This window comes from Sphaerodactylus townsendi, linkage group LG03, assembly GCF_021028975.2.
Source record: "Sphaerodactylus townsendi isolate TG3544 linkage group LG03, MPM_Stown_v2.3, whole genome shotgun sequence".
Taxonomy (NCBI): domain Eukaryota; kingdom Metazoa; phylum Chordata; class Lepidosauria; order Squamata; family Sphaerodactylidae; genus Sphaerodactylus; species Sphaerodactylus townsendi.
In genome coordinates this window covers 170422565-170450503 of record NC_059427.1, presented here as the reverse complement: position 1 = coordinate 170450503, position 27939 = coordinate 170422565, and the positions used below count along the sequence as shown (strand labels likewise).

General features: G+C 47.2%; 1 protein-coding gene across 2 annotated transcripts; it reads right to left on the bottom strand.

The window, feature by feature from the left end:
• SHMT2 (serine hydroxymethyltransferase 2) lies at positions 1-27939 on the bottom strand. 2 transcript variants are annotated; one of them, XM_048491009.1, is made up of 12 exons: positions 27794-27939; positions 21000-21191; positions 17611-17690; positions 14464-14664; positions 13001-13082; positions 11994-12116; positions 11526-11665; positions 9571-9736; positions 6235-6334; positions 4928-5083; positions 3144-3251; positions 1-451 (listed from the first exon to the last, which is right to left on the bottom strand). In XM_048491009.1, the coding sequence occupies exons 1-12, from the start codon at positions 27824-27826 to the stop codon at positions 324-326; spliced, it is 1509 nt and encodes a 502-aa protein (XP_048346966.1). In that variant the 5' UTR covers positions 27827-27939; the 3' UTR covers positions 1-323. The 2 variants fall into 2 exon arrangements, with proteins under 2 accessions (XP_048346966.1, XP_048346967.1); XM_048491010.1 differs by having other exon boundaries at positions 27691-27824.

Genomic DNA, 27939 nt, shown 5'->3' with positions numbered 1-27939 from the left:
TTGAGTCACAGTTTGGAGGCAATTGTGCGAGCCATTTTAATTCTCACAGTCCGTCTTGCCTAAAGGATGGCACAAATCTTTACAAATGTGTTATGAGTCAGAGACTAGTCCTGCTGTAAACAATAGGAGGTCAGCTGTTGCAGTCACTATAAAATGAGCACAGGAGAGAGGGAAATGGCGGCCAACAGAGACACTCCTCCAGAAGAAGGGCCCTCCTGGCTGGCTACATCTCAGAGGAAGGGGGAACAAGGGCTCCTGGCCTTTGGCCTCTTGCAAGCCGGGCTATCCGGACATGATAGCCAGTCTCTGGCCGGATGTCATTTTCAACGCTCCTGGAAGCCAGGCATGGGGAAGGCACGGGCAAAGGTCTCGACACGTTGACGGAGGTCAGCCAGGCTCTTCTTTGTCTCTGGGTCAGACAGCAAGAATGATTTGAAATCTTGGAGCTTGGCTGTGTGGAGAAAAGAGGGGGAGGGGGGGGGAGAGGTACATTCAGGGTGATACTCACACGGAGGGAAATCGAGGCATGGCGTCTCCCTAGAGAACACACTAAATGTCGAATTAGGCGTAACTGGGGTTACCAGCTTCTGGGTGGGACCTGGGGAACCCCCAGAATGGCAGCTCATCTGCAGACTGGAGAGATCCGTTACCTTGGAGAAAATGGATGAGTTGGAGGGTGGACTCTATGGCACTGCACCTCACTGACATCCAGGGGCGTACTGGCCATGGGGTGTCACATATCCCTGGGCGCAGGCCAGTCAGTCATGGGGGGCCCCAAAATCGCCCCCCTGCCCCCCTCCTTCCCCTCCCCCCACACGCCCACTGAGCAGCTGGGTTGGGAGCAGCTGGGTTGGCACCTCAGCTCAGCCCCACCAGGTGCAGCCCCACCAGGGACCACCGCTGCCAGTTAAGGTAAGTGGGATGAGGGGGGCACCTGGGTGCCATTTTCCCCTGGTACGCCTCTGCCGACATCTCTGTCCTTCACATGCTCCATCCCCAAAACTCCAAGAGCTTCCCATCCTGAGTCTGGCAACTCTATATCCCCATCCCTTGCTGGTGGCCTTGGCTAACCAAACAACTCTAGGCCTAACTCCTCGATCCTGTTCCATAAACAGGACCAACAGCTAGAACCTCTAGCATGCCATGTTGATAACATTTCCCACTCTTTCCCCTCCATTTTTCATTTGGCAATTTGTCCCTTCTAGTAGACTTTTCAGCAAGCCTCTTGATTCGACCACTTTAATCCACATTCAGTGTTGCTTTTTAATCCACAGGGCTCTGGTTAAACCCCTTAAATCTACGGCACTTTAAGAACATAAGAACATAAGAACAAGCCAACCGGATCAGACCAGAGTCCATCTAGTCCAGCTCTCTGCTACTCGCAGTGGCCCACCAGGTGCCTTTGGGAGCTCACGTGCAGGATGTGAAAGCAATGGCCTTCTGCGGCTGTTGCTCCTTGTTATCACGTGGACTGTTAAGGCATTTGCAATCTCAGATCAAAGAGGATCAAGATTGGTAGCCATAAATTGACTTCTCCTCCATAAATCTGTCCAAGCCCCTTTTAAAGCTATCCAGGTGAGTGGCCATCACCACCTCCTGTGCCAGCATATTCCAAACACCAATCACACGTTGCGTGAAGAAGTGTTTCCTTTTATTAGTCCTAATTCTTCCCCCCAGCATTTTCAATGGATGCCCCCTGGTTCTAGTATTGTGAGAAAGAGAGAAAAATTTCTCTCTGTCACCATTTTCTACCCCATGCATAATTTTATAGACTTCAATCATATCCCCCCTCAGATGTCTCCTCTCCAAACTAAAGAGTCCCAAACGCTGCAGCCTCTCCTCATAGGGAAGGTGCTCCAGTCCCTCAATCATCCTCGTTGCCCTTCTCTGCACTTTTTCGATCTCTTCGATATCCTTTTTGAGATGTGGCAACCAGAACTGAACACAGTACTCCAAGTGCGGTCGCACCACGGCTTTATATAAGGGCATGACAATCTTTGCAGTTTTATTCTCAATTCCTTTCCTAATTATCCCCAGCATAGAGTTTGCCTTTTTCACAGCTGCCATGCATTGAGTTGACACACTTTGACACAAGGAAATGTTATTTCCAGCGCAGACCACCCCCCACCCCCCAAGTCATGTATGAACTAGATCCACGGCTCTTCTGGAGATCTGTTTTAAGAGTGAACCGGATGTGCATCCAAACCGTTCTACGGTGACTTGAAAGTAACACGAAGAACTTCACTGTCATTCTGGGCATCGCCCAACGTTTCCATTCCCAGCCCATGATTTGGAGACAAAATTTGCACGTATTCAGATCGCGTCTACCTCCTCCAGGGAGAGCTGCCACCTTCTTTGTACACAAAACAAACATCAAAATAAAGCAAGATCAATTTGACAAGCGTACACTTTCCAAAAGTGATGTTTTTAGAGACAATGGGTGGAAATAAACCTCTGCCTCGTAAATGACCACGTCTAGAGTTATTAAGAGCACAGGAGCAAGGAGAGAAAAAGAAGTGGCAACCCTGTCTGAAGAAGATGTTTTTTTATCCCTGGGTTGAACGAAAGAATTCCAGCAGTCACAATGAACACACAAACCTATGCAACAGAAGGCACACTAGGGAACTACACTGCACAACTGCTACCATGCTCTACCAGTTGCAACAAAATGCAGGGCTCTGTTAGACAATATGGCCTCTCTGGGGATGCATGCCATTCTGAAGAAGTGAATTCCCAACCAGAAACCCCTTTAAACTGCACTGCAGGGGCACAAATTTGGACCGGACAATCACCACAAGGGGGAAGGAGGAATACCTGCTCAGCTCTGCCATTTTTCTGATCTCACGCAGTTTCAGGGGGCATTATTTGCCTCTATGCCCCCTAGTGCCACTCCAGGTGTCAAATATGGAGCAGGCGGAAAGGCAAGAGTCCCTCCGTCCCTCTGTGGTCCCAACCAGATTCAGGCTCCTGTGACACAGTTTAAAGGAGGTTCCTGGTTGGGCACTAATGATTGAAAAAGGCAGAAGTGCCCATATTGTCTAGTTTGGGCCTTGGCCAGCATGCAACAGGAAACTTGTTGCCCACAATTATCAGCAACAACAACATAAACTTTCCACACTGCCCTAAAATCACCAGGGACTTACCAGTTTTCTTTTTGACATCCAGGCCAATCTGGATTCCTTCATCTATGAATTCTACCACTTTCTGGAAATCAGCTTCCCGGAAACATCGGGAGGTAAGTGCAGGTGCCCCTGTGGAGGAAGGGAAGAGAACTGGGTAAGGGGGAAATGCTCTTACCTTTTAAAAAGACCAATCAGGTGAACAAACAGACCTGAAAACAGCCCTTCCTCCAGCCTAATCCCACTGAATGGCTGCCCACACAGAGATTGTCAAGAGCAGCCATTCGTTGCCAAAATACCAGAACCCCCAGCTTGGAATCTCAATTTGCATGTCACATAAAGGAAAGTTCTTGAATGTTTAGGACACCGGTTCTCAACCTGTGAGTCGCGACCCCTTTGGGGGTCGAACGACCCATTCACAGGGGTCGCCTAAGACTCTCTGCATCAGTGTTCTCCATCTGTAAAATGGATAAATGTTGGGGGTCACCACAACATGAGGAACTGTATTAAAGGGTCGCGGCATTAGGAAGGTTGAGAACCACTGGTTTAGGATGTGTGTTTCTGCCATGATAACCGATAGGCAAAAGAGTGCGAGCTGGACGAAAGAGAGACAGGTTCAACTGGCTCTTTCAGACGCAACTCTCCGGCTCCATCAACATCACGAACCAGAGCACCAGAGATGTGAAACACACACCTGTTACTGGCCTCTCCCTGTACATCCAAGCCTTTCAGGAAGGCAGGGAATAGCCCACTGAGACAAAAACAATCAGGGGCCCTAAGACAGAAGATGCTGTAAATGGGGGAAGCCAATATGATGCCTGGAAGGTTTTTCTATTAGAAAGTGGCGGGAAAACCAACGCAGGGTACATACACAGGTTGTGGGAAGCCTGCATGTTTGACAGATGTAGGGATATTTGACCAAGTACCTGAGGAGTATCCTGAGACTTTTCAGCTCCTGACCCCCAGGACTGTAAAGAGAAATGTGGTGAAATGCCAAATGCTGAAAGAATGCAGCAGTTTGGTCACCCATACATTCCTCATTTGTTGCAACGTATTTTCCCCAGCACCGGAAGTCAAGAAATTCTCAAACTGAAGCCTGCAGCCAGTATCAATTGCACCAGCTATTGATTTCTTGTGTATAATTTATTCTGCTTCAGCTGATTACAGTGAAGAGGAAGAAGAGTTTAAATTTATACCACCTTTCTGTCCTATAAAGACACTCAAGGCAGCTCACAAACTCCTCCCTCTTCCCATAGCAGACACTTTGTGAGGTAGGTGGGGCTGAGAGAGTTCCAAAGAACTGTGACTAACCCAAGGTCATCCAGCAGGCTTCATGTGGAGGAGCGGGGAACAAATCTGGTTCACCAGATAAGAGTCCACCGCTCATGTGGAGGAGTAAGGAAACAAATCCCAACCCTGTCACGAAGGTTCACAATGTGACTTTGGGCCAGTGACTCCCTTGCAGCCTAGCCAAAAGCACGGGGGGGGGGGTTGTGAGAGTAAAATGGGAAAGAATAATGTTCATGACTCTGAATTCCTTGAAAGAAGAGCAAGATAAAAATGGACAAGACAAGCAGATTTTGCGGAATGTACACTGTGTACCTGCCTCTCGATCTCCATAACTTTCTCCTCTTTTCCTTTCCTGGAACCCTGGGGCAAAAATAAATCTCTGAAACTCCAGTTGTTTGGAAGCAGAATCTGAATTTCCTTAGTGCATACATTTTACATTAGTGCAAATCACACACAAGCCTGGTAAACACCTGGCCACTTCAGTTGTGATTTTTGTTCTTAAATTCCCCTGAGCTTACCAAGCCGCAAACCTCCAGGTGTTAATGCACTCTTATCTCCAGGACAGGTGTTCTTATTTGCTGTTATAGACACCAGTTCCAGCACCCGCTCGGCCCGGGCCCCGTCAATGCCTTTTGGCCGCAGGTCCACGAGCACCAAGTGATTATCTGTGCCCCCTAAGCCAGAGACAGAAAAAGAAGTTTTATTACCTGCCTTCCCTACTTACAACCACCATTTAGAAGGGGATGTGAAAGATCTCTGCCCCAAACTCTGAAGGAGGAAGAGGAGGAGGAGAAGACTTGGATCCTATAAGGAGACTCAAATGGGCTGACAATCTCCTTTCCCTTCCCCATCCCCCACAACAAACACCCTGTGAGGTAGGTGGGGCTGAGAGAGCTCAGAAGAACTGTGACTAGCCCAAAGTCACCCAGCTGGCATGTGTTGGAGTGCACAAGCTAATCTGGTTCCCCAGATAAGCCTCCACAGCTCAAGCGGCAGAGCAGGGAATCAAACCCAGTTCCTCCAGATTAGAGTAAACCTGCTCTTAACCACTATGCTACTGCTGCTCGTTGCCACTGCCAGTCTTAGGTTCCTTCCGCACATGCAGAATAATGCACTTTCAGTCCACTTCCACAATAGTTTGCAAGTGGATTCTGCTATATTGCACAGTAAAATACAGCTGCAAAGTGCATTGAAAGTGGACTGAAAGTGGATTGAAAGTGCATTATTCTGCATGTGTGGAAGGGGCCTGAGTCGGCAATACTGACCTTGATGGACTGATTCAGTGCAAGGCCACTTCATGTGTTCAAGGCACCTGCCAATGTGTTTCACTCATGGGCCACTTGTTCTTTACCCAACACAAAGAAGTAATCCTAGCAGCTGTCTACCTCACTGTAATAGGAAGATCTTTAGAAGATCCCTAGAGGCATTACCTCTGTGAGGGAGGGGAGGAACCTTTCACTAACACCTGTCTCCATCCTTGGCTTGGAACCTTCCAATTTTGTTACAATATTTTTGGGCTGAGTCCCCCGGCAGCCATTTTGTGGTTGGCTGTGCCCACTGAGGCAGCCATTTCATGGTGGCACCTTCCCAACATTCAGCAAGTTCGGGAACCCCAGTACTAAATCAATGCCTGGTTCAGGGGCAAGAAGATCCACACGTTCATAAGGCAGAGTGCTAAAAAGCACAGTTTGAGAAATCACATCGTGCAGCTTCGACTGAGCTATACCTTTCAAACAACAGGTGATATGGTACACCCAACGCTGCATTGCGTGACTCTCCAAATGGTATATTCTAGCTCAGAGGCAATACACGATGTTCACTGTACCTGAGACGAGGGTATATCCCTTCTGCAGCAAAGACTCTGCCATGGCTTTGGCATTCTTAAGCACCTGCTGGGAATATATTCGGAACATGGGTGAGCTGGCCTGCAACAGAAGACAGAAGGTCAGATAGGTCGAACAAACTCACTCAACACAACCTTTAAGCAGGTTGATCATACCCCAGAGGGGTCTCCAGAGATCATACCCTAGACATCTGATCATACCCCAGAGAGGCATGCCCACCACCCCAGTTCTCTCCATTCCTGCCAAAATTCATCTGATGGCTAAATGATTGCCCTTCAGTAGCTTGAAAACCTGGTCAACCTAAAAGAAAAATTGGCCAACTGAACAGTCAAACAATGATCAAGCCAGGATGGTGTAGTGGTTTGAGTGTCACAACAGGATCTGGGAGACCCAAGTTTGAATCCTCACCCTTGCCAGGGAAGCTTGTTCGCTCTGCGGATAAGAAGACGGGGAAGGAGGCTCTCTACAATCTGGGCAAGAGGATCAACTTTGCTGTGTTCTCATCACTGCAGGGTGGGCCTCACAACCATGCCAGTGTAGTGCAGTGGTTAAGAGTGGTGGACTCTAATCTGGAGAACCAGGTTTACTTCCCCAGTCCTCCATGTGAGTAGCAGACTCTTATCTGGTGAACTGGATTTGTTTCCCCACTCCTACAAATGAAGCCTGCTGGTTGACCTTGGGGTAGTCACAGTTCTCTCAGAACTCTCTCAGCCCCACCTCCCTCACAAGGGGTCTGTTATGGGGAGAGGAAGGGAAAGGAGTTTGTAAGTTGCCTTACGGGAGAAAAAAGTGGGGTATAAATCCAAATTCTTCTTCTTGCTGGCTGCTCTTGGACCAGTCACACACTCTCAGTTTAACCTACCTCGCAGGATTGTTAGTGAGGATAAAATAAAATGGTGAAGGGGAGAACGCTGTAAGACACTTGGGATTCTTATTAGAGAGAAAAGTGGGGAATAAATCAAGTACATAAAGCTGTGGTGGCGAACCTTTGGCACTCCAGATGTTATGGACTACAATTCCCATCAGCCCCTGCCAGCATGGCCAATTGGCCACACAATCCACACAATTGGCCATGCTGGCAGGGGCTGATGGGAATTGTAGCCCATAACATCTGGAGTGCCAAAGGTTCGCCACCACTGACATAAAGTAAATAAATATTTACAGGCATTCATTTATCAGAACTGTAATTACAAAAGCGGCTTCCCTTCAAGGGCCCTCCAACCCCTCCCAGAAAGTTCACAAAGCCAGTGGGCCAGAACACATGAAGACCGTTCCTCCTGGAGTAAAACGTAACCTGTTCTACGGCTGCCCTAACTTTTGACCCACATGGCTGCACTGCCAGCTTCTGCGTGTGCTCCTTGAGCCCTTCTGTCTTCCAATCCTCCCTCAGAGAAACCTGCAGTTAAGTTAGGCCATATGATCAACCAAGAGGGCAAAAGCCATTCAGGATAAGAACATAAGAACATAAGAACAAGCCAGCTGGATCAGACCAGAGTCCATCTAGTCCAGCTCTCTGCTACTCGCAGTGGCCCACCAGGTGCCTTTGGGAGCTCACATGCAGGAGGTGAAAGCAAGGGCCTTCTGTGGCTGTTGCTCCCGAGCACCTGGACTGTTAAGGCATTTGCAATCTCAGATCAAAGAGGATCAAGATTGGTAGCCATAAATCGACTTCTCCTCCATCAATCTGTCCAAGCCCCTTTTAAAGCTATCCAGGTTAGCGGCGTGATATCACCACCTCCTGTGGCAGCATATTCCAAACACCCATCACACGTTGCGTGAAGAAGTGTTTCCTTTTATTAGTCCTAATTCTTCCCCCCAGGATTTTCAATGAATGCCCCCTGGTTCTAGTATTGTGAGAAACTTGACAAAAAAGATGGGGACCCCACCAAAGCAATTTTGAATATCTTTAGAGGCCCCAGATCCTGAAAATGGCTCTGAACAATCCAAATGACCGTGCATTCTGACTCCCACAGGACTGTGGAGCAAAATTCCCTCGCTCCAAACACCAGAACCCATGAAAAGGTAGACTGCCACTGACACAAGTGCATTCTTATTTATTCACACCCTGCTTTTCTTTCCAGGGGGAATCCAAAGCAGCTCACAACATGGTTATTCCCTCCTCCATTTTACCTTCACGAGCACCCTGTGAAGTAAGTGAAGCAGAGAAAGACGGACTGGCCCAAGGACACCATGCCAGAGTAGGGATTTGAACCGGGGTCTCCTGATTTGATGGCTGGCTTCCTGATTTGATGGGCAGTTGAATAACAAATGTAATCAAATAACAATACTGACAATAATTGACGGGTCAGCTGACCTATCTCCTACCTCAGAATAGGCCCTCTTTTGCCACAACACTGCAAGTAAACATGGACTGGTAGCCTTTGCAGGGCGGGCAGAACTGAGGTGCAGAACTGTAGGCAATACAGACCTGAGTCCAAAATACCAGGCAGCGTTTCAAGGAAGAGGCAGAGCGCACTGGTAAGGTGCAAAAACAAATGCTCTGGGTAGCACTCTTGACCACGCTATCACCAGCCTATTCTTATTATTCTTATTATTCTTATTATTATTCATTTAATTTAATATACCGCCCTATCCCCGAGGGGCTCAGGGCGGTGCACAATATAAAACATCATATAAAATCATACATACAGTTTAAAACAACAGTTATATCCTAAAACAGCGTCCCACGAAACCCTTAATTAGCCCTCCCAAAACAAAATAATGGGTCCCGATGGTATTAGGGACCTATATGGAGTCAGTGGGGATGGGGCTGGGGGGTACCTTCAGCGGCTGGTCTCTCCAAAGGCCCGGTGGAACAACTCGGTCTTACAGGCCCTGCGGAATTCTCCAAGGTCCTGCAGGGTCTGGACGGTAGGTGGTAGAGTGTTCCACCAGGCCGGTGCCAGAGCCGTGAAGGCCCTGGCCCAAGTGGAGGCCAGCCGCGTCATCGAGGGGCCAGGGACCTCCAGTAGATTGGCCTCTGCTGAGCGCAGAGGTCGAGCTGGGACATATGGGGTAATGCGGTCCCGAAGGTACGAGGGTCCCAAGCCGCGTAAGGCCTTAAAGGTCAACACCCACACCTTGAAGATGATTTGGAATTCAACCGGCAACTAATGCAGGCGGCGCTTCCTGTTGCAGGGTCTGATGGGTATTTAGGGAAAGGGGCCCAATGAAAGCTAGTTAAACCTCATTCCAAGTCATCAAGGCAGAGAAGAGGAGCTTCTCTGGATGGGCATGCCTCCAAAAACTTTCCCTCACACACCTTCCCCACAGAAAAATACAGAGTGCCGGCCTATGTGCAGACACCTTTTTCTTACCTGCTTCAGGGCCACAGCAACAGCAGCAATAGCATGGTTGTGAGGCCCACCCTGCAGTGACGGGAACACAGCAAAGTTGATCCTCTCCTCCAGATTGTAGGGAGTCTCCTTGCCCGTCTTCTTATCTACAGAACGGACACCTTTGCGGTAGAAGATCAACCCAGACCTGCAGGCGACAAGGTGGTGGAAAGGTCAAAATGCAGGTCTAGTCAGCACAACCTCTCTCTCCAGGTATCCCACCACAGCCTCTGCAAGGCCACATATTTTTTTTCCAGCTTGGGGTCTTGACTCCACCAAACCAACCTGCTCCTAAATAAAGCCCTCCTAGCAGAGTTGGGCCCCGTGCCACAGTTCTGCAGAGACCAGAGAAAGAACATATGTCCCTACTTGGCCTCTGCGCTCAGCAGAGGCCAATTTGCTGGTGGTTCCTGGCCCCTCATTGATGCGGCTGGCCTCCACACGGGCCAGGACTTTCACAGCGCTGGCCCCGGCCTGGTGGAACACCCTCCCACCAACTGTCCGGGCCCTGCGGGACCTTGGTGAGTTCCGCAGGGCCTGTAAGACTGTGTTGTTCCACCGGGCCTTTGGAGTGTCCAGCCGCTGATATGGTGCCCCCCCCCCACTGCTCCTGCTTTGGCACTGGTACAACAGAGCTCCTCATATTGAGGGGCCTGCCGTCCCCCCTTCCTGGGATGGGTTTTTAATTGAGCCTGGACGCCTCTTGTTTAATCTGCTAATTGTTAGCCGCTGTTTTTATGTATTTTAAGATGTTTTATTGACGGAGCCTATGTTTGTATTGTATTGGATTTGCTCCTACTTATTGTTTATATATTATGTTGTTCACCGCCCGGAGCCCTTTGGGGATCGGGCGGTATAGAAATTGAATAAATAATAATAATAATGATAATAATAACACTGTGCAGAACCCACAGCAATATAGAAGACCTTCAAGTCTCCAAAGCAGCTATGGAACAGTACATGAGAAACCTCCAACTTTTTCCCCATGTTCATTCAACCTCACGTAGCGTCCAGTCCCCTACATAGACCGTGGCTCTGGAGGAACATCCAAACTGAACAAGCCACCTCCCCCTTCAGCTAGAGGTGTTAGAATTCTGGAACCATGTGAGACTGCTCAACAGGACCCAAGCATCATTTCTTCAAAGCTAGAATAAATGTGTAGCATTCCCCATCTCCCCCACTTCCCCCCGAATCCATTCTATAATATAATCTCATGAGCCTTGAAAGTAAAAAGTCAATTCCTGGAGTGAGTAGACTGCACCCCTCCCTCCCCTCCTCTTCCCTTGCATGGCACCCCGCCCCATCCCTCCCTCTGCTAGGGTGGGTGGGCTATGTCCAGATGCCGGAACCCTCCCTCCGCTCCCTTGCATGCCGCTCCTCCCCCTCCCTCCTCTCCCCCTCTCTCCGCTAGGGTGGGTGGGCCATGTCCAGATGCCGGACCCCCTCCCCTCCCCTCCCCTTGCATGGCACCCCTCCCCCTTCTTCCGCTTGTGCCTGAAGTCAAAGGACCCACCAGGCTCTAATAACTTGTTCTCCCTTCCCCTCCCCCCACACCCACACACAATTTGGATCCTGCTATTGAATGTATAATCTGGCTATTACACGCAGGAAATGACCTTGAGTGCAGATCAAGATAGTTCCCATAATTCCCCATTGCACCCAAGCAAGTTGTTCTGCCCCTAGAGGAAAAGGCGGATATTACATGGCAATGGCAAAATTAAACTTCCACATAGTAGGCTAGCTGGCTAGTACTGAGATGGAAGACCACCAAGGAAGTCCAGGGTTGCTCTTGAGAGGCAGGCACTGGCAAATCACTTCTGTCCACCTCTTGCCTTGAAAACTCTGTGGGTTCACCATCAGTGAGACTTTTCACCACCACCACACAGTTTGGCCAGGGCCCAAAGCAAACACTTTCCCTGCTTCCTGTTCATGCTCACCTGGCCCCACGTAAAGTCTTGTGGGTTGTGCTGGTCACCAAGTCAGCATAGTCAAAGGGTGATGGGATGACTCTGGCTGCCACCAAGCCACTGATGTGGGCCATGTCAGCTAACAGGTAGGCCTTCACCTCCTCACAGACCTGGCGGGAAACGACAGATTAGTTGCCTGTTCATGTTTCTGTGGCTCGGAGTCTCTCGCAGATGACTCAGCGGAGCAGCTCTGTCAACTCTACAAAAGACCCACCTGACTCACATATCCAGGAACATCCTTCCTTCATTAAAAAAAACACAGGCCCTGCCTTAGAGTGACAGTTTTTATTCGCACAGACAGTCCTGAATTTTGGTTCTTTGCAACTCAATTTCTATTGAACTCAGAAGGGGAAGGAGGGAGGAGAACAGAGCCTGGCCCCCAGTTTCTGCTCATTCATCTTAACGGCTGCTGGTCCTCCCACTGCACACAAGGGGTACCTTCTTCATGCGGGCATAGTCGATAAGGCGGGCATAAGCGCTGGTGCCAGCAATAATAAGACGTGGGCGGAACAGACGGGCCGTTACTTCTAGTTGGTCATAATCAATCAGTCCTGTCGCTGGCTGTGGAGAAAGGGGGAAATAGGTCAATGGATATGAATTATGGCAACACTGCATCATCCCTGTCTCAGAAATGTAAACACACTCACACACGCCAACACTTGGGGATAGACATAGTAAGCAGAATTGTGGTGATAAGAACATATGGTAAGAAGAGCTCTGCTGGATCAGACCAGTGGTCCATCTAGTCAAGCATCTTATCTCACCTAGTGGTCAACAGTTTCTCTGGAGGTTCAACAACAGGGGAGGTTGAGGCTTCTCCTGATGTTGAGTCCTGGTGTCAGGATTCAGAGATTGACTGCCTGTGGAGGTGGAGGTTTCTCTGAATGAAGTGAGCATCCAGTAGCCTTTGTAGCAAACTCAGCCACATATGAACAATAATCGTTTTAGCGCTCGCCGTGTCAGCATGCTTCCAAGAACTGGGAGCAAACAGCAAATTAAACTGTATAGGTCCTGACACCACTACCACCCCACCCCCTATATTAACTACTGCCGCTTTCCTAAGTGAACATTACATCACACTTCCAGACAAGTTAGGTCTGTTGCAGCAGAAGCATAGAAGGGAGTCTTGTGGCACCTGAAAAACTAATTCAGCATAAGTTTGAGTGGCCTAGACCACATGTGAAGAGCTGGACACTGTTCCACAAGGGGCTACACTGGAATAAAATTGTGTCAGTCTTTTAAGGTATCACAAGAATCCCATCTAATTCAAACACACACTGGTTTAACGACTCCACAGCAAATAGTGTCCCATATATGAAGCAGGTCTGAGGACCACTTGGGTCTGAGCAACTCAGATTGTCTAGGGTCTCAAGAAACAAAAGGAAAGACGGGAATGCAGGAACTTACAAGACACACTGATAAATGTGCTGTTTCTGTTCACTCACATTTAGCTTGTAGGGCATGGATTCGAAGAAAATGGATGTAGCCGAGATACGCTTGACATCTGACATATACCCATGCGTCAGGCTGGTAGGAAGAGGGAAAGACATGTTGTCAGGATGAAACCTAAACCCCAGCCCACACAAAGCTTTGACCTATGAACTTGCCTGACACCTGTGGTCACCTTTCAAGGCCCCATCTTTTGATACTAGGTGGGTGGCAACTAGATCTGCCAACATTACAACTGATCTCCAAGTTAGAGAAATTAGTTCTCCTGGAGAAAATAGCTGTTTTGGAGGGTGGACTCAATGGCATTGCACCCTGCTGAAGACCCTCCCTTCTCTAAACTCCTCCCTCCCTAGGCTCCAATCCAAAATCTCCAGATATTTCCCAAACCAGAGTTGGAAACCATAGTGGCAACCCAGGAGAGGGCCTTCTTGGTTATGGCCCCCAAACTCTGGAACTCTCTCCCCAGGGAGACTCATCTGTCCCCTTTGGTTACCATCTTTCACCACTCAGTGAAGACCTTTTGGCTTCATATGGCATGCCTTCTGTGATCCCTCCCCCCTGCCCCATATTTTAATTGTTGTTTTTATGTACCTCCAATCTCAGCTCTGCTTTCAGTGACTTTTAAGATGTGATTTTATTATGTACTTTTTAAATTTGTTAATTGGCCCTTGTGAGGGGGAAATGCAGGATATAACTTGTTTATTGACAACATACATTGACAACATCTCTTCCACCCAATAAAAGCCCCACGGACCAGTTAGATACCTCCTCCTTCAGTCAAGGTGGCCACTTTGCAATCGAAGTGGGATTTAATAAGGCAGGATGAGATTTAGTAATCTCAATGGACCGTGATGAAAGATTCACTCCCAGTGAACTTCTCTAATGAGCAAAGACATCGGAAACTTCTGAAAGCCAAACTTAATATAATGAGACACTGGCTGGCCTAGGCAGGCAAATTTCCTTCTTGCACCTTACAGAAGAATCACACAAAATCAGGTCTAAACATCACTGCCTGAACAATCTGCTTTCAACTCCTCTATCTTTTTAATTTAATATCCAGCCTGATGAAGTGTTCTGGTGACCTCAGAAGTTTAACCCATGCGTTGTGTCAATTTGGTTGGTCTTAATAAAACCTATTATATATGTCTTTCTGCAATGAAACCTGTAGCTTACCGCTGGAGGATTTCATCTTCAGTTAACAAAACTAGCCATCCGCTTCCACATAGATGCTCTCGTCTCCCTGCTCCTGGACTCAGCCATTTGTTTCAGCTTCTCCTTCCTCACCTCAGCCTTAGTTAGCCCCATCTTCTTTGAGACTACTGGGTTTCACCACCCCCTTTTCCACTTCAGTAATTCCAACCACGTACAGTTCTCCCTCTATTTTATTCCCAGAGGTACTTCCAACAATTACACTATTTGACTTTCATCCCCTAAGTTCAGTTCTCTAGCTAGTACATACTGGCCTCCGTCAGGCAAGTCCAGGCCCATGAGGCGCTCGTGGGGCTGCAACAGGGCTGTGTATGCCGCAAAGTTGGCAGGAGATCCAGAGTAGGGCTGGACATTCACTCCCCAGCGCTCAGGATCCAAGTCGAAAGCTTCCAGAGCACGGCATTCGCACAGCAGCTCGATGCGGTCCACCACCTCAGCACCTCCATAATACCTGTGTCAGAAGGTACATGGAAGAGAGGTATTAAAGACAGTGCATCCACTACAATATTTGGTTTTCCATTTTAAAAAAATTGACGAGGTTTCTTCAAAGACACAAATACACAATATGAGAATCACATCCAATCAAAGACACCTCATCGAATTTTTTTTTTAATGGAAAACTATATATACCCAAAATTGGCAAGAAACGCTGAGCTAAATCATGTACTTTATAAACTAAAATCATGTACTTTATAAGCTAAAAAGGCAGCCAGCAGCACTGACAGCTAGCAGCATTTGCACTGACTGCATAGCAAACGTCCCGGGGCAACTTTACTGAATGGCAGGCGAAACGGAGGAATCAAACGGCAGAAAATAACAGCTACAAGGAAGGGAGAAACCAAAAGAGGGCAGGGGGAGGGGGAACCGCTGCCTCCTCAGACGCTTTTTTTTTGTCTGTGCTGTCTGGACAAAAAATGAGGAGACAGGTTTTTTTAAGACGTCCTTAGGACATCTTATTTTGGTTGTGCGGAAAAGACCTTTATGTTATATGTTAAAAGGAACCAAACCAAACACACACAAACTGCTAGTTTATTATATTATGTAGTATTCATTTCAGCTCCCAATCTAGAATGATAAAAATGAATTCAGTCTTTCCCAGACAGTTATATTTTCCTCCTGTTGATAAATTGTTTCCGTGGTGGTTTCTCATATCGTTATATGGAGGGTTCATGAGACAAGGACTTTTCTGTGGTAGCCCCGCAGTTACGAAACAACCTCCCCAGGAAAGTGCTCTTGGTCCCTCACCCTGGTTCCTTAGGAAACAGTTGAAGACAGTTTTATTCATAAAAGTATATAATTGGTTTTTCTGCCTCCCTGCAGTCTTAAATGACTGATTTTAGCTACCTAGTGTTTTTCATGCATTTTATGTATTTTATTCTTATTTACATCATAAGCTACCTTGAGTTCTTTTAAGGTAGGAAGGCTGCTACTAATGTCTTAAATACATGAACAAATAACTAAAATCTCCCTTAACGGCACACATTCTGCCATTTCCATCCACCTGCTGTCCTCTTGTCCTCTGACCCCTTTCTTTATCCATTGATCATAAATGCTTGCAGAATGTCTTTTCCCATAAGGCAGCCCAAGGGAGCTCACGGGAAATAACAGCACACAACCAGTAAAATTATACAGGTGAAAAACTAGATAAATAAAACACCACCATTTCCACAGAGAAAATAACCACACCAACTGAAACTAGACAAACAGCTAAAACACAACTTGACCAAAAAGAAAAAAAAAGTCCGTCTCAACAACACTATCTCATAGGCTTCTCTAAATGAAACTAGGAGGTAATACAGGGGTGGGCAATTATTTTTTCCATGGGGCCGCATAAGAAACAGAAAATATTGTGGAGGGCCGGGCCAAAAGGCTGAACTCAATTCTGCATAATAGGGGCTGATAAGTGACAGACAGGAGCACAGATCAACTTGGAATCAGTGGCAACAGTTCTGCATACAACACTATTTGGCACAGAGAATCACAGGCTTAACCTACCTGCATAGTTGTCCACTGTGACAATCAAGCAAGTGGGGAACTTAAGTCCCTTTGACCTACTCTTTTTTTTTTTTTCATTGATCATGGAGTTTTGAAAGCCCCAAGCAGAAGCTGCTGAAAGTCACAAGTAACCGCTTCATGGGCTTTCAAAGGAGGGGATCGCCCCAGAAGCCACTGCACAAGGGGGGAAGGGGGAGGGTTAATGTGAGCAGCACGGTTCTAAACAGGTCCTCTTAGGCCAGGGCCAAGTCTGTCATAAGGGCCGGTCAGGGTCATCCGGCGGGCCGGATGTGGCCCCCGGGCCGTATAATGCCCAGGTCTGAGGTAATAGATCTTGACTCGACTGACAACTCATTCCAGAGCAGCCACTGAGAACGCCCCAGAATGGGCCACCATTTTACATCCTTTTCTGATTTTTTTTTGGTTCTCTGCTCCATCTTCAGAGTGCAGAGCCAGTGGAGTTCAATTAGAATCTCCTTTATCTGTGGTTGAGAAAAAGCCTGAAGTCATACCTAATATCTATTTTACCTCATATTTTTTTATCCTGCTTTTTGTTCAAAGGAATTTAAGGCAGCATCTCTGGTTCTCCGTTCCTCAATTTATGCTCACAACAACCCCATGGGGTAGGTTAGACTGAGAAAGAAAGACTGATTGGCCCAAAGTCACCCGACAAACTTCAAGGCAGTGCTGGTATGTGAACATGGATCTATGGAGTCCTAATCCAACTTCATCACCCTGTCTTTCCTACAGTCTCTGCTTCCCATCATTTCTCCAGGATGAGAAGGGTTGGGTTTCAGGGGCCCACCAAAGTCCAACATCAGTAAAATTTTGGTTCTCTGTATGCCATGCCTCGCAATTGCAAATCAAAATCCTTTCCCTTCCAGAATAATTTTCCCCTTCCTTCTTGCCCTTAGCCACAGTTTTGCATTATATATACACTGTTGCAAAACAGACTTCCCTCTTCACCACAATGTGGAGTTCAAGCCACAGGTGGGCTCTGGGGTTTTCAAGGGAACTTATCTTGCACCAACTGCATTATGAACCGTGATTAGTAGGAAAAGAAGGGAAAGCACACAAAATTCGGAGCAGAGGGAGCTGGAGGAAGGCATCTACCCGTGAGGCTGGTTCCCAACTTTTCAAACCGTGTTTATCTCCCATCTGCCACCAGACACAAGTATGAACGAAAAAAATGACGCACAATTCAATTCACCTTGAAATAATACTACAAACACATAACATTAATGCAGATGAACAGTGCAATTTTAACAGAGTTACGCCTTCTAAGCCCATTGAGAACTTGCAAGCTAGTGAGCAGCCACAAGCAATCAGCCTCTCTTCATGCACTTCTGTGTATCTTCTTGCCAATTAATCATTTCTGTTAGCCATACTGCCACACTATTACCTTTTACCAGGATAGCCCTCCGAATACTTGTTGTTCAGGCAGGATCCCAGGGCCTCCAATGCAGCTCGACTGCAGAAATTCTAAAGTCAGGGGCACAAAGAGAAAATGGAATCACACGAGAATCAGAGAGAGACCGGTGGAAACATCCAGCATCCAAATGTGATACAAACTGGGCTGGATGGCTAAAAATGAGCTAATATCGCCTTCTCTGATATGGTAAAATCAGGGATGAAAGTAAACAAGTATGGACTGGTATTGATAATTCGATGCAGTTCCTAAGAGGGTTTAGTATTCGGTAGGATCCTTATATTTTGAGACTTCCAGTTGACTGTTGTTCTTATCAGTTCCCGCCAGCATGGCCAATTGGCCTTGCTAGCAGGGGCTGATGGGAATTGTAGTCCATAACATCTGGAGTGCCAAAGGTTCGCCACCACTGGCCTATAAGGTAGAGCTGTCCCGCCAGACTTTTGAGTTGAGGTTCAAAAACTGAAAACAGAAACTAATTAATTATTTTTTGCATTTGTTGCCGTTCCAAATCCTTAATCCTTATTTGATTTAAATGGCATCTGTTGCTGGTTTTAGTTTAACTTTAAATTAAGCTTTTAGTTGATTTTAATTTAAATGTATTTTAATGACAATAATTTGGTTTTTAACCATTATAACTGTTTTAAGTGTTTTAACTGTTTATTTAATATATTTTATATGCTATTTACTAATGCAATCAACTCTGAACCCTTGTGGGGAGGGCGGCATACAAATTGAAATAAAGAGGGAGGGAGGGAGGGAGGGAGGGAGGGAGGGAGGGAGGGAGGGAGGGAGGAAGGAAGGAAGGAAGGAAGGAAGGAAGGAAGGAAGGAAGGAAGGAAGGAAGGAAGGAAGGAAGGAAGGAAGGAAGGAAGGAAGGAAGGAAGGAAGGGCTCAAAAGTTGTGTCCCATGTTCTGCTTTGAGACCCCACCACCATGGTTACTTTAACATACATAGAACAATGCACTTTTGGTGCACTTTTGGTGCACTTTATTTGAAACTGGATCACTGGAGTGGGTTGGAAATGTATTATCCCTATGTGAAATCAGCCCAACACAGACAGAACTTTCACCCCTGCGACAACTAATGTAAATTCAAATCAATCCCCCACTGGTTGGCATGCACTGAAGGAATCAAGAAGCTCTATACAAACAGGTCCACACACTAACCAACTGCAAGAGGAGGGAAAGATGGCATGGGCACGTTGGCCAATTGCCAAGTATTCTGCCTGCTGTGAATGCAACTGGGAAATATCAGTGCATAGGTTCCCTCCCCATTATCAGGCAGTTTGGAAAAACACTGCCACAGGAAGGGAGCATGTGGATGGGTGCTGCCTCTGCACATTTGTGTCCTGCAGATAAACTGGTAATAACGGGGAGGTAGGACAAACACACATACAGCCACTTTCCTTCCCCCCCACACAGTTAGTCATCATATGGACAGGCTGTCCTTATGGGGCTCCGTTGTTTATCATTCCAAATACCCCACTGTTACATACACAAGATCACACCTGTATCCCCTGTTTCAATTAATCCACCACCACCATTCTTTGGTTCTGTACTGATAACCACCCTTTGGGCCTTTAAACCATTATGCTTGTTGCTCAGAGAGCTAAGCGAGGCTGGGGAAGAAATCTCAGCTTTTTGAGCTCCAGAAATCTGTTTGCTTTTTGGGAAAAAAAAAATCCTAGCCCTAAAGAATCCTGAAAGCTTCTCGAGCCCAACAAAACCAATATTGTCACCTAAGAATCTGAAGTATGTTTGCGGCTCTGAGTTTAATACTATTCAGCACTAAAAGAGTAGAGGTTTGTTTATTTCTCAAAATGGATATTCCAATTTGCAGGTAATGCGACTGAGTGTGGAGGAAAGTGCCATCAAATCACAGCTGACTTATGGCAAAAGAGAAGGGCTCGTGGTATACCCAATCTCATCAGATCTGGGAAGCTAAGCAGGGTCTGTACTTGGAAGGGAGACCACTGAGGAAGGCTCTGCAGAGGGAAGCAATGGCAAACCACCTCTGTTTCATGGCAAACCACCTCTGTTGAATGTCTTGAAAGCCCCTTGCTGAGGTTGCCGTGAATCAGCTGCGACTTGACAGCAATTAACATACACACATACCTATGAACATATGAACATATGAAGTTGCCTCATTCTGAGGCCGCTTCGTACACGTTGGGAAATGCACTTGGATTTTCCTGCATGAAATGAGAAAATTCAGCAGCAAACAAGGTGCATCATTTCATGCGTACCCTGATCCATCCAGATCAAGGGTCTGCAACCTGCGGCTCTCCAGATGTTCATGGACTACAAATCCCATCAGGACTACAAATCCCAATTGGCCATGCTGGCAGGGGTTGATGGGAATTGTAGTCCATGAACATCTGGAGAGTCGCAGGTTGCAGATCCCTGATCCAGATAGCATGGTCTTCCCTTTGGCAGTGGCTGTCAGACTGGGAACAGCCTTTGTCAAGAGGAACTGAAGCCCAAACCTTCTCATGACCAACATGGATGCTCCCATTCAAGTGGGGTTGAGGCTAAAATAAGTGGCTACAAGTTAACAGTTCAGGTGGAATTTGAAGCAGAAATTTGCCAGCTTTCACTCAGCTTCTGTGTTACTACTCACTCCCCCTCTCCAGAAGAAGAGTCTGGATTTATACCCACCTTTCTCTCCTGTAAGAAGAGTCAAGGTGGCTTACAAGCTCTTTTCCTCTCCTCTCCCCACAACAGACACCTTGTGAGGTAGGTGGGGCTGAGAGGGTTCCAAAGAACTGTGACTGGCCCAAGGTCACCCAGCAGGAATGGAGGAGTACGGAAACACATCTGGTTCACCATACACTGGTTTGCTCTCACACATGCTGAATGTACAGGACTTTAGAAAGTACTTAATGAAGGGCCATGGCTCAGTGGTAGAGGTTCTGTTTTGGAAGCAAAAGGTCCCTCATTCAATTCCAAGCATTTCTACTAAAAAGGTGGGTGATGATGCAGAAGGCCTTTGCTTGGGTTGCAACGTTCCCTTCCTCCCCCTGTCCCCCCCGCCCCCAACAGAGATAGGGTTAGAGTTGCCAGATCCAGATTGAGAAACTCCTGGATATTTGGAGGACAGGGTTACAATGCCATCAAGTCCAACCTCCAAAGCAGCAATTTCCTCTTCCGGAACAGATTTCTGCAGTCTGAGAATGCGTTGTAATTCAAGAGGATCCCCCGGTCCCTCTTGGAGGCTGGTACCCCTACCACACTGACCTTGACAGGTGAGGGGACTGATGAAGTAGAAGGCAGTTTCATGTGTATGTGCTCAGGTGTGACTGAACTGTCCTGCGCCTCCACTATTGAGCTAAGGCTCAGGCAGCCATCTTCCCATCACTCACCTCTGAGGCAATGAGTTCCAGTCCCCGGCACTGCCGATCCTTCTCTTGCTGTACCAGTTCCCACATTTCGGGGTCACTCTCTGCCAAGCTCTCTTGCCCCGTCCACGCTGGAGCATCTTTGGTAGATGCAGTGGCCGCTTTGCTGTGCTGGGCCCGCAAACTCCCCGCGGCCTGGCAACATCTCCTCAGGGGCTGCCAAGGTTGGGAGAAAAAAAACCAAGCAGTGACAACATGGTCTGTGTTGACCAAGAGGCATATTATAGCCATATGTGGATAGAATGTGCAGAAGTAAAAAAATTTTGGACAATTGTATTGTTATATGTTAAAAAACTGGTGAAGACAAATATTGATTTAAATAAGAACATAAGAACATAAGAACAAGCCAGCTGGATCAGACCAAAGTCCATCTAGTCCAGCTCTCTGCTACTCGCAGTGGCCCACCAGGTGCCTTTGGGAGCTCACATGTAGGATGTGAAAGCAATGGCCTTCTGCGGCTATTGCTTCCGAGCACCTGGACTGTTAAGGCATTTGCAATCTCAGATCAAGGAGGATCAAATAATGATCAGATCAAGGAGGATCAAATAATGACTTAATGTTCATGGGTGTAATGGAAGACAGAAGGGTGGATAAACAATATAGTTATATGTATAAAATAATGATTAAAGCAGCCCATGCAACAATAGCCTTGGGCTGGAAAGAAAAGAAAAAACGGACACTTCAGAAAGGGTTAGAATATATCCAGGAACAAGTGACCCTTGATATTTTCGATATATTATCCAAAAATAAGACGTGGCAAGATAAACAGAATGAAATTTTGAAGACATGGATAATATACATGGACTGGATGAAAGAAGCTCGAGTCGATGAAGAAATATGGGAGAAGAGGCTCATGTTCTATCCCACATATAACTGAACATGTAATTTAAACCCTACATTCATCCAAGTACTGGTCCCCAGTTTCACTTACAAAGAAGAAGAAGAAGAGTTTGGATTTATATCCCCCCTTTCTCTCCTGCAGGAGACTCAAAGGGGCTGACAATCTCCTTGCCCTTCCCCCCTCACAACAAACACCCTGTGAGGTAGGTGTAGCCTGAGGAGAGTCTCCGAGAAGCTGTGCATCAGCCCAAGGTCACCCAGCTGGTTTGTCAGTGGGAGTAGTACAGGCTAATGTAACTTGGAATTCCCAGAGAAGCCTCCACAAGCTCAGAAAGCAGCAGAGCTGGGAATCAACCCCTGTCCCGTTCCTCCAGCGATTTCAGATTACATGTGGGAGGAGCTCTTAACCTCCTACGCCACTGCTGCTCCTATGCCACTGCTGCACAAAGTGAATGTACATTGGCTCTTTCTTACAAACTGATGTATGTGCATTCGTGCAGGAAGTGTGTAGTTTCATTTTAACTGGAGAAGAAGGCTACAGAAATAAAGAGGCAATGGCTTGGAGAAGACTACCTCGATTTCAGGCAGAGAAAATAGACAAAGCAGTGTGCTAGGAGCTGGTGGGAGCCCACACCAATAGGACCCTGAAGGTTTATTTATGCATTTAGGAAAATCCTGTGCCTGCTCAAGGCAGCTTACAAATAACAGACATGAAGAATTAGGGGAAGAATTAGGACTAATAAAAGGAAACACTTCTTCAAGCAACGTGTGATTGGTGTTTGGAATATGCTGCCACAGGAGGTGGTGATGGCCACTAACCTGGATAGCTTTAAAAAGGGCTTGGACAGATTTATGGAGGAGAAGTCGATTTATGGCTACCAATCTTGATCCTCCTTGATCTCAGATTGCAAATGCCTTAGCAGACCAGGTGATCGGGAGCAACAGCCGCAGAAGGCCATTGCTTTCACATCCTGCATGTGAGCTCCCAAAGGCACCTGCTGGGCCACTGCGAGTAGCACAGTGCTGGACTAGATGGACTCTGGTCTGATCCAGCAGACTCTTTCTTAGGTTCTTATGATCAATATAATAAATATTATAAATTATTAATACAAAAATAAAACAAGATGTTAGACATAAAACAGCACAAAGCTGTCCATGAAACAAACCTCAGATCAGAAGCAAAGGCAGTATGTTAGGTACTGAACAAGGCTCAAGTGGAAGGGAATTCCACAGGCAAGGTGCCATCACTGAAAAACCCATCTTCAGTGGCCACCTACCTCATGCCTGAAGGTGGGGGCACAGAGAGAATGGCTTGTGAGAGATGGGAGGAGATGGGTAGTCACGCTCTTTCCCACGATTCTGCCCATTCTTAAAATGGAACTTTTCCCACAAGGTCAAAAGGCCCTTGTGTCACCTTAAGACCTAGCAAATCCATTGTGAAATTAACTTCCTACAATACCACTAAAGGGCTGCAAAGGGCTGTCAAATCACAGCTGACTGACAGTGACGTTATAGGGTTTTCAAGGCAAGAGATGTTTGGAGCCTGTTTGCCATTATCAGCCTCCACGTGGGCTGAGACAGTTCTGAAAGAACTGTACAGGAGCAGCAGTGGCGTAGGAGGTTAAGAGCTCGTGTATCTAATCTGAAGGAACCGGGTTTGATTCCCAGCTCTGCCGCCTAAGCTGTGGAGGCTGATCTGGGGAATTCAGATAAGCCTGTGCATTCCCACACACGCCAGCTGGGTGACCTGCAGGAGAGAAAGGGGGGGATATAAATCCAAACTCTTCTTCTCTTCTAAGGCTGGCCCAGAATCACCCAGCAGGCTTCATGTGGGTCAGTGGGGAACTGAACCTGATTCTCCACGTTAGAGTCCACCACTCTTGACCATTACACCACACTGGCTTGCTTTCTGCCTCTACTCCACTCTTCATTCATTCATTCATTCATTCATTCATTCATTCATTCATTCATTCATTCATTAAATTTATAGACAACAGTGTCAGTATGTATATAATATGTAACAAAGGGTCACAATAGTGACCATATTTACTAAACTCCAATAAAAACCATTAAAACAGTGGTCAAAACAATAATAACGGCATCCCATAACCCAATTCATTAGAAACCTCCCCAAAGGAGGGAACTGCCGGACTCCGCCCTAGAAGGATAACAAAGATATATATAAGAATGGAATTGTAAAAAAATAAGGGAGCAGGGGAGCAAAGGGCACTTGTGCTGCTCCAAAGGCCCCAAGGGACAACTCAGGTCTTAGCAGGCTCCCTGCAGTAATTGCCTGTTGACCAGAGGTCCCCGCGAGGGCCTGGGACAAAGCTGGAGGAAGAGTGTTCCCACCAGGTCAGCTGTGGCCTAGTCTAAAGGTCCTGGCCCGTGTGGAGGCCAGCCGCATCATTGAGGGGCCAGGAACCACCAGCAAATTGGCCTCTGCCGAGCGCAGAGGCTGAGTAGGGGCATATGGGGTAATGCGGTCTCTAAGGTACAAGGGTCCCCTTTTGTTAGCATTTATTTTTTAATCCAATTTCTATTAATTTATATCCCATTGGTCTCCTCAATGGGGAGCAGTATGCAGAATTATTTTCCCTGCCCCCATTTTATCCTCATAAAAACAACATATGAAGTAGATCAGGCTGAGAGAGTGACTGGCCCAAGATCAACCAGCAAGCTTATATGGCGGAGCGGGGATTTGACCCTCGGTCTCCCAGATCCTAGTCTGTCAGTATAACCCAAGGTCCCAAACATGGTGGCCTTGATGGCCCTGGGCCCTATGGCACCTCCCAACACCTTTTTTGGTATCCACCAAGTATCTTTAGGGCAAGGTACGGCTTTTGCCCAGCATGGCTTCCTATGGGCTTTGCAGATTTTTTAAAAAAAAATTGCTTTGTGAGCAGTTGTCACCATAGCACAAGGAGTTCTACTATGTTACTGAACTTAAGCTATGGCAATCATTTTGTGGCTGCCTCTGCCTCCTGAGGCAGCCATTTCGCAGCAGCCATTTTGTTTCTGTGGCCACCATGCCGTGTCAGAAATCCAAATGTGTCTCAAAAAGGCTGGGGGACTCCTGCTCTAACTCTACAACCATACTGACTCTGAAAGATACTTCACAAAATAAGAAATGGCTTTGAACAACTTCAGTATAAACAACAACGAAAACATATTGTACAGCTGCCTGGTTCTAAGACTGGGGTCGTATTATCTCAGGGGACATACATAAACTACCAGCTCCTTCATTCCGCTAAATAGAAGAAGAAGAGAAGAAGAGTTTGGATTTATATCCCCCCTTTCTCTCCTGCAGGAGACTCAAAGGGGCTTACAATCTCCTTGCCCTTCCCCCCTCACAACAAACACCCTGTGAGGTAGGTGCGGCTGAGAGAGCTCCGAGAAGCTGTGACTAGCCCAAGGTCACCCAGCTGGCGTGTGTGGGCGTGTACAGGCTAATCTGAATTCCCCAGATAAGCATCCACAGCTCAGGCAGCAGAGCGGGGAATCAAACCCAGTTCCTCCAGATTAGATACACGAGCTCTTAACCTCCTACGCCACTGCTGCTCCAAATATAGGGGAATGTTCCTGAATTATACATTCTCTCTCTAGATAAGTAAGATCCCATCAAGCCCTTCCTCTCCTCTCTACAATAGCTGCCCTAAGTTTCCCAAAAGGGCAGTGAACAATTTAATCAGGAACATTTTATCACGCCACATCTTCATTCCATCCTCCTGCAAGGGCGGCATACACGGGGAGGCCTTATTCCCCTATTTTACCGCTACCCCCTCTGCAAGGTAGAAAAGACAAAAACCAAGGTCAATGAAATCTATGCCCCAGCAGGGATTTGAACACTAGATTTCCCCGGCCTCAATATTCCATCCAGCATACACCCTGGCTGTTGGGGTTATTGACTGGGGTTTTCATTTACAGTTATGTGCATGTCCGAACCAAGTCAACATGCAAACCATACGAGCACGGAGGGTTTATGTTACAGCCTTCTGCAAGGCAACTGTTTTTCTTTCCGAGTCATTAACAGTAGTTTAGATAAAGCCATAAAAGCAATATAAAAATCACCATACTAGCAGGTTGTAAAAATAGCAGCTCAGTCTAGAAGTTAACCAGCTTCTTTCTAAGTAACCCCCCAATGGACTGAAAGGATAGCATTTACCATCTGCATAGTATTACCCCAGTGGAGCTGAGACAAAAAAAAAGGGGGGGGGGAATCTTGCCACTTCAATCCCAGAGAAAGCAGCAAGGTGAGAGAAATAAGAAGGGGTGGGGGGGATTACAGGACAGTCAATTTCAAGGCCGGCTGAAACAGAGCAAGCTTCGTGTTGTGTAGGGGTAAGCAGACTTCATTCATGCAGAATAGCTAAGGCATCAACTTCTGCAGCTAATGCTGAGTTGGCAAGTTCGGCCCAGAAAGGGGAAAGTTTTGCTCAGACAAAGTTTGCCAAGTTTCCTCCTTAGCAAGTTTCGCAACAATCCAGGTCAGTTCAGCAGGAGGCTAATGGCAGCTGAAAAGGGGAAAGAAACCGCACGGCTCTCTTTCATGTCCTTTATTAAAAAGGGGACTATCATGAAAAGCGCCGCCAAACCACCCTCTCCGCAGATGATGTAACCGACTCATCTCAGTTGCATCAGCGAGAAGCGAGAGTGCAGGAATGCCACGAAAGTTTGTTCAACGACTGCAACGTGTCTCAGCCCCAACCAGAGAATCACCTCCCTCTCCCTCTCCGCGGCGCGGCCCAGGGGGGGAAGGCAGCCACGCACAAAAACACATTTGTATCGCCCCACAAAAAAAGCTTCTTTATCTTTATTAACCTTTAATAGGCATAAATAGATCAAGATTTACACAGACACATTCTTCAGTCTCAAGTATAGTTCAGCCACACACACAAAAAGCATTTGTTGCCTAATCTGAAGCATTTTCGTGGACTGTGGCTGATCTGTCCCGTATCCAGATAACGAACGGGCAAATCAGAAAGCTGTTGGCAAGGGGCGGCCCATTTTATTAACCAGGGTCAAGGGTTCCAACAGCAAGTTATCAATGCACCTGGTACCAGCAGACTTTGGCAAGGGGATAAAGTCAGTTCTTCCTTTCCTGTTGTTGTTTTTTCGCCTCCACGCCCTCGCCCAACTCGGAAGGCCTTTTCTTCCCTCAAAGCTGCAATGTCAGATAGGACAGCGCAGACAGCGGAGAGAAGCTTGCAAGAATTAGCCCATAAAAGTCAGCATAGCGTGACTGCTTGGAAGGCTTTCAGCAGATAATAGCATCTAGTCTTGAACGCGGATGATAACTCTCTTCGCCCTGCGCCGTGTCGCATCCAAGAGCCATTAGCCAGAATTAAATAATAATTGAGCAGCAGAGTGGCAAGATCTGTTGGTGGTGCTGCTATCGCATCCGTTGCTACCACCCCCAGGCGGGTATAAACTCCTTACCCAAGACGCTCCCGCTTCTAAAGTTACACAATGGGGAGAGAGAGAGAGAGAGAGAGAGATACCAGCATCATCAGGGATGCATCTTTACCACGGGGGAGGAAAACTTTATTGTCTTGTGTACTGGCTGTTAGTAGCGGGGATTGACAGGGAAAACTAGCTATAGGAAGCAGGCATAGCGTAGGCCTGTGTGCCCCCCTCTTAGGAGGGTGGAGGGGAGAAGGGGACTGGAGGAAGGGTTGAGTCCACAGCTCTACTTTGCATCCCCAATTCTACTTTGCAAAAGAAATGAAGCCCACCCACACATTCCTTGAACTCTGTCCTACGAAACTGCCCACTGACTTAAAAGCGACCTCCCCGCCACAAGCCCCTGGCATACCTCTGCATCCAACTTGGGTGCCCAAAGGACGCTGACCTCTTTCCCCCTCTATTCCTGAAATAAAAAAATAAAATAAAGCTGTCATTCGCAACTCACGCCTTACCTTGGCAAAATGTCTAAAGGGAAAAGGCAGCATAGCAGCCTAAGGCGGAGGAAAGTGCAACACTGTTTTGCCAGCTGCTACCCAAGGAGTCCCAAGAATGAGAATCAGGAGCGAGGCGGTGGGCTGGAGAAAGGGAAGCACGTGGC

Bases quoted from the DNA above. Each gene is read 5' to 3' on its own strand.
- SHMT2 (XM_048491009.1), bottom strand. From the start codon at position 27,826: ATGCTGCCTTTTCCCTTTAGACATTTTGCCAAG. The intron at 9,737-11,525 runs GTGAGCATGAAC...TGTCGCCTGCAG, and splicing joins AAGACTTTACGTGGGGCCAG to GTCTGGGTTGATCTTCTACC. The intron at 5,084-6,234 runs GTACAGTGAACA...TCTCTGGCTTAG, and splicing joins GGGATATACCCTCGTCTCAG to GGGGCACAGATAATCACTTG.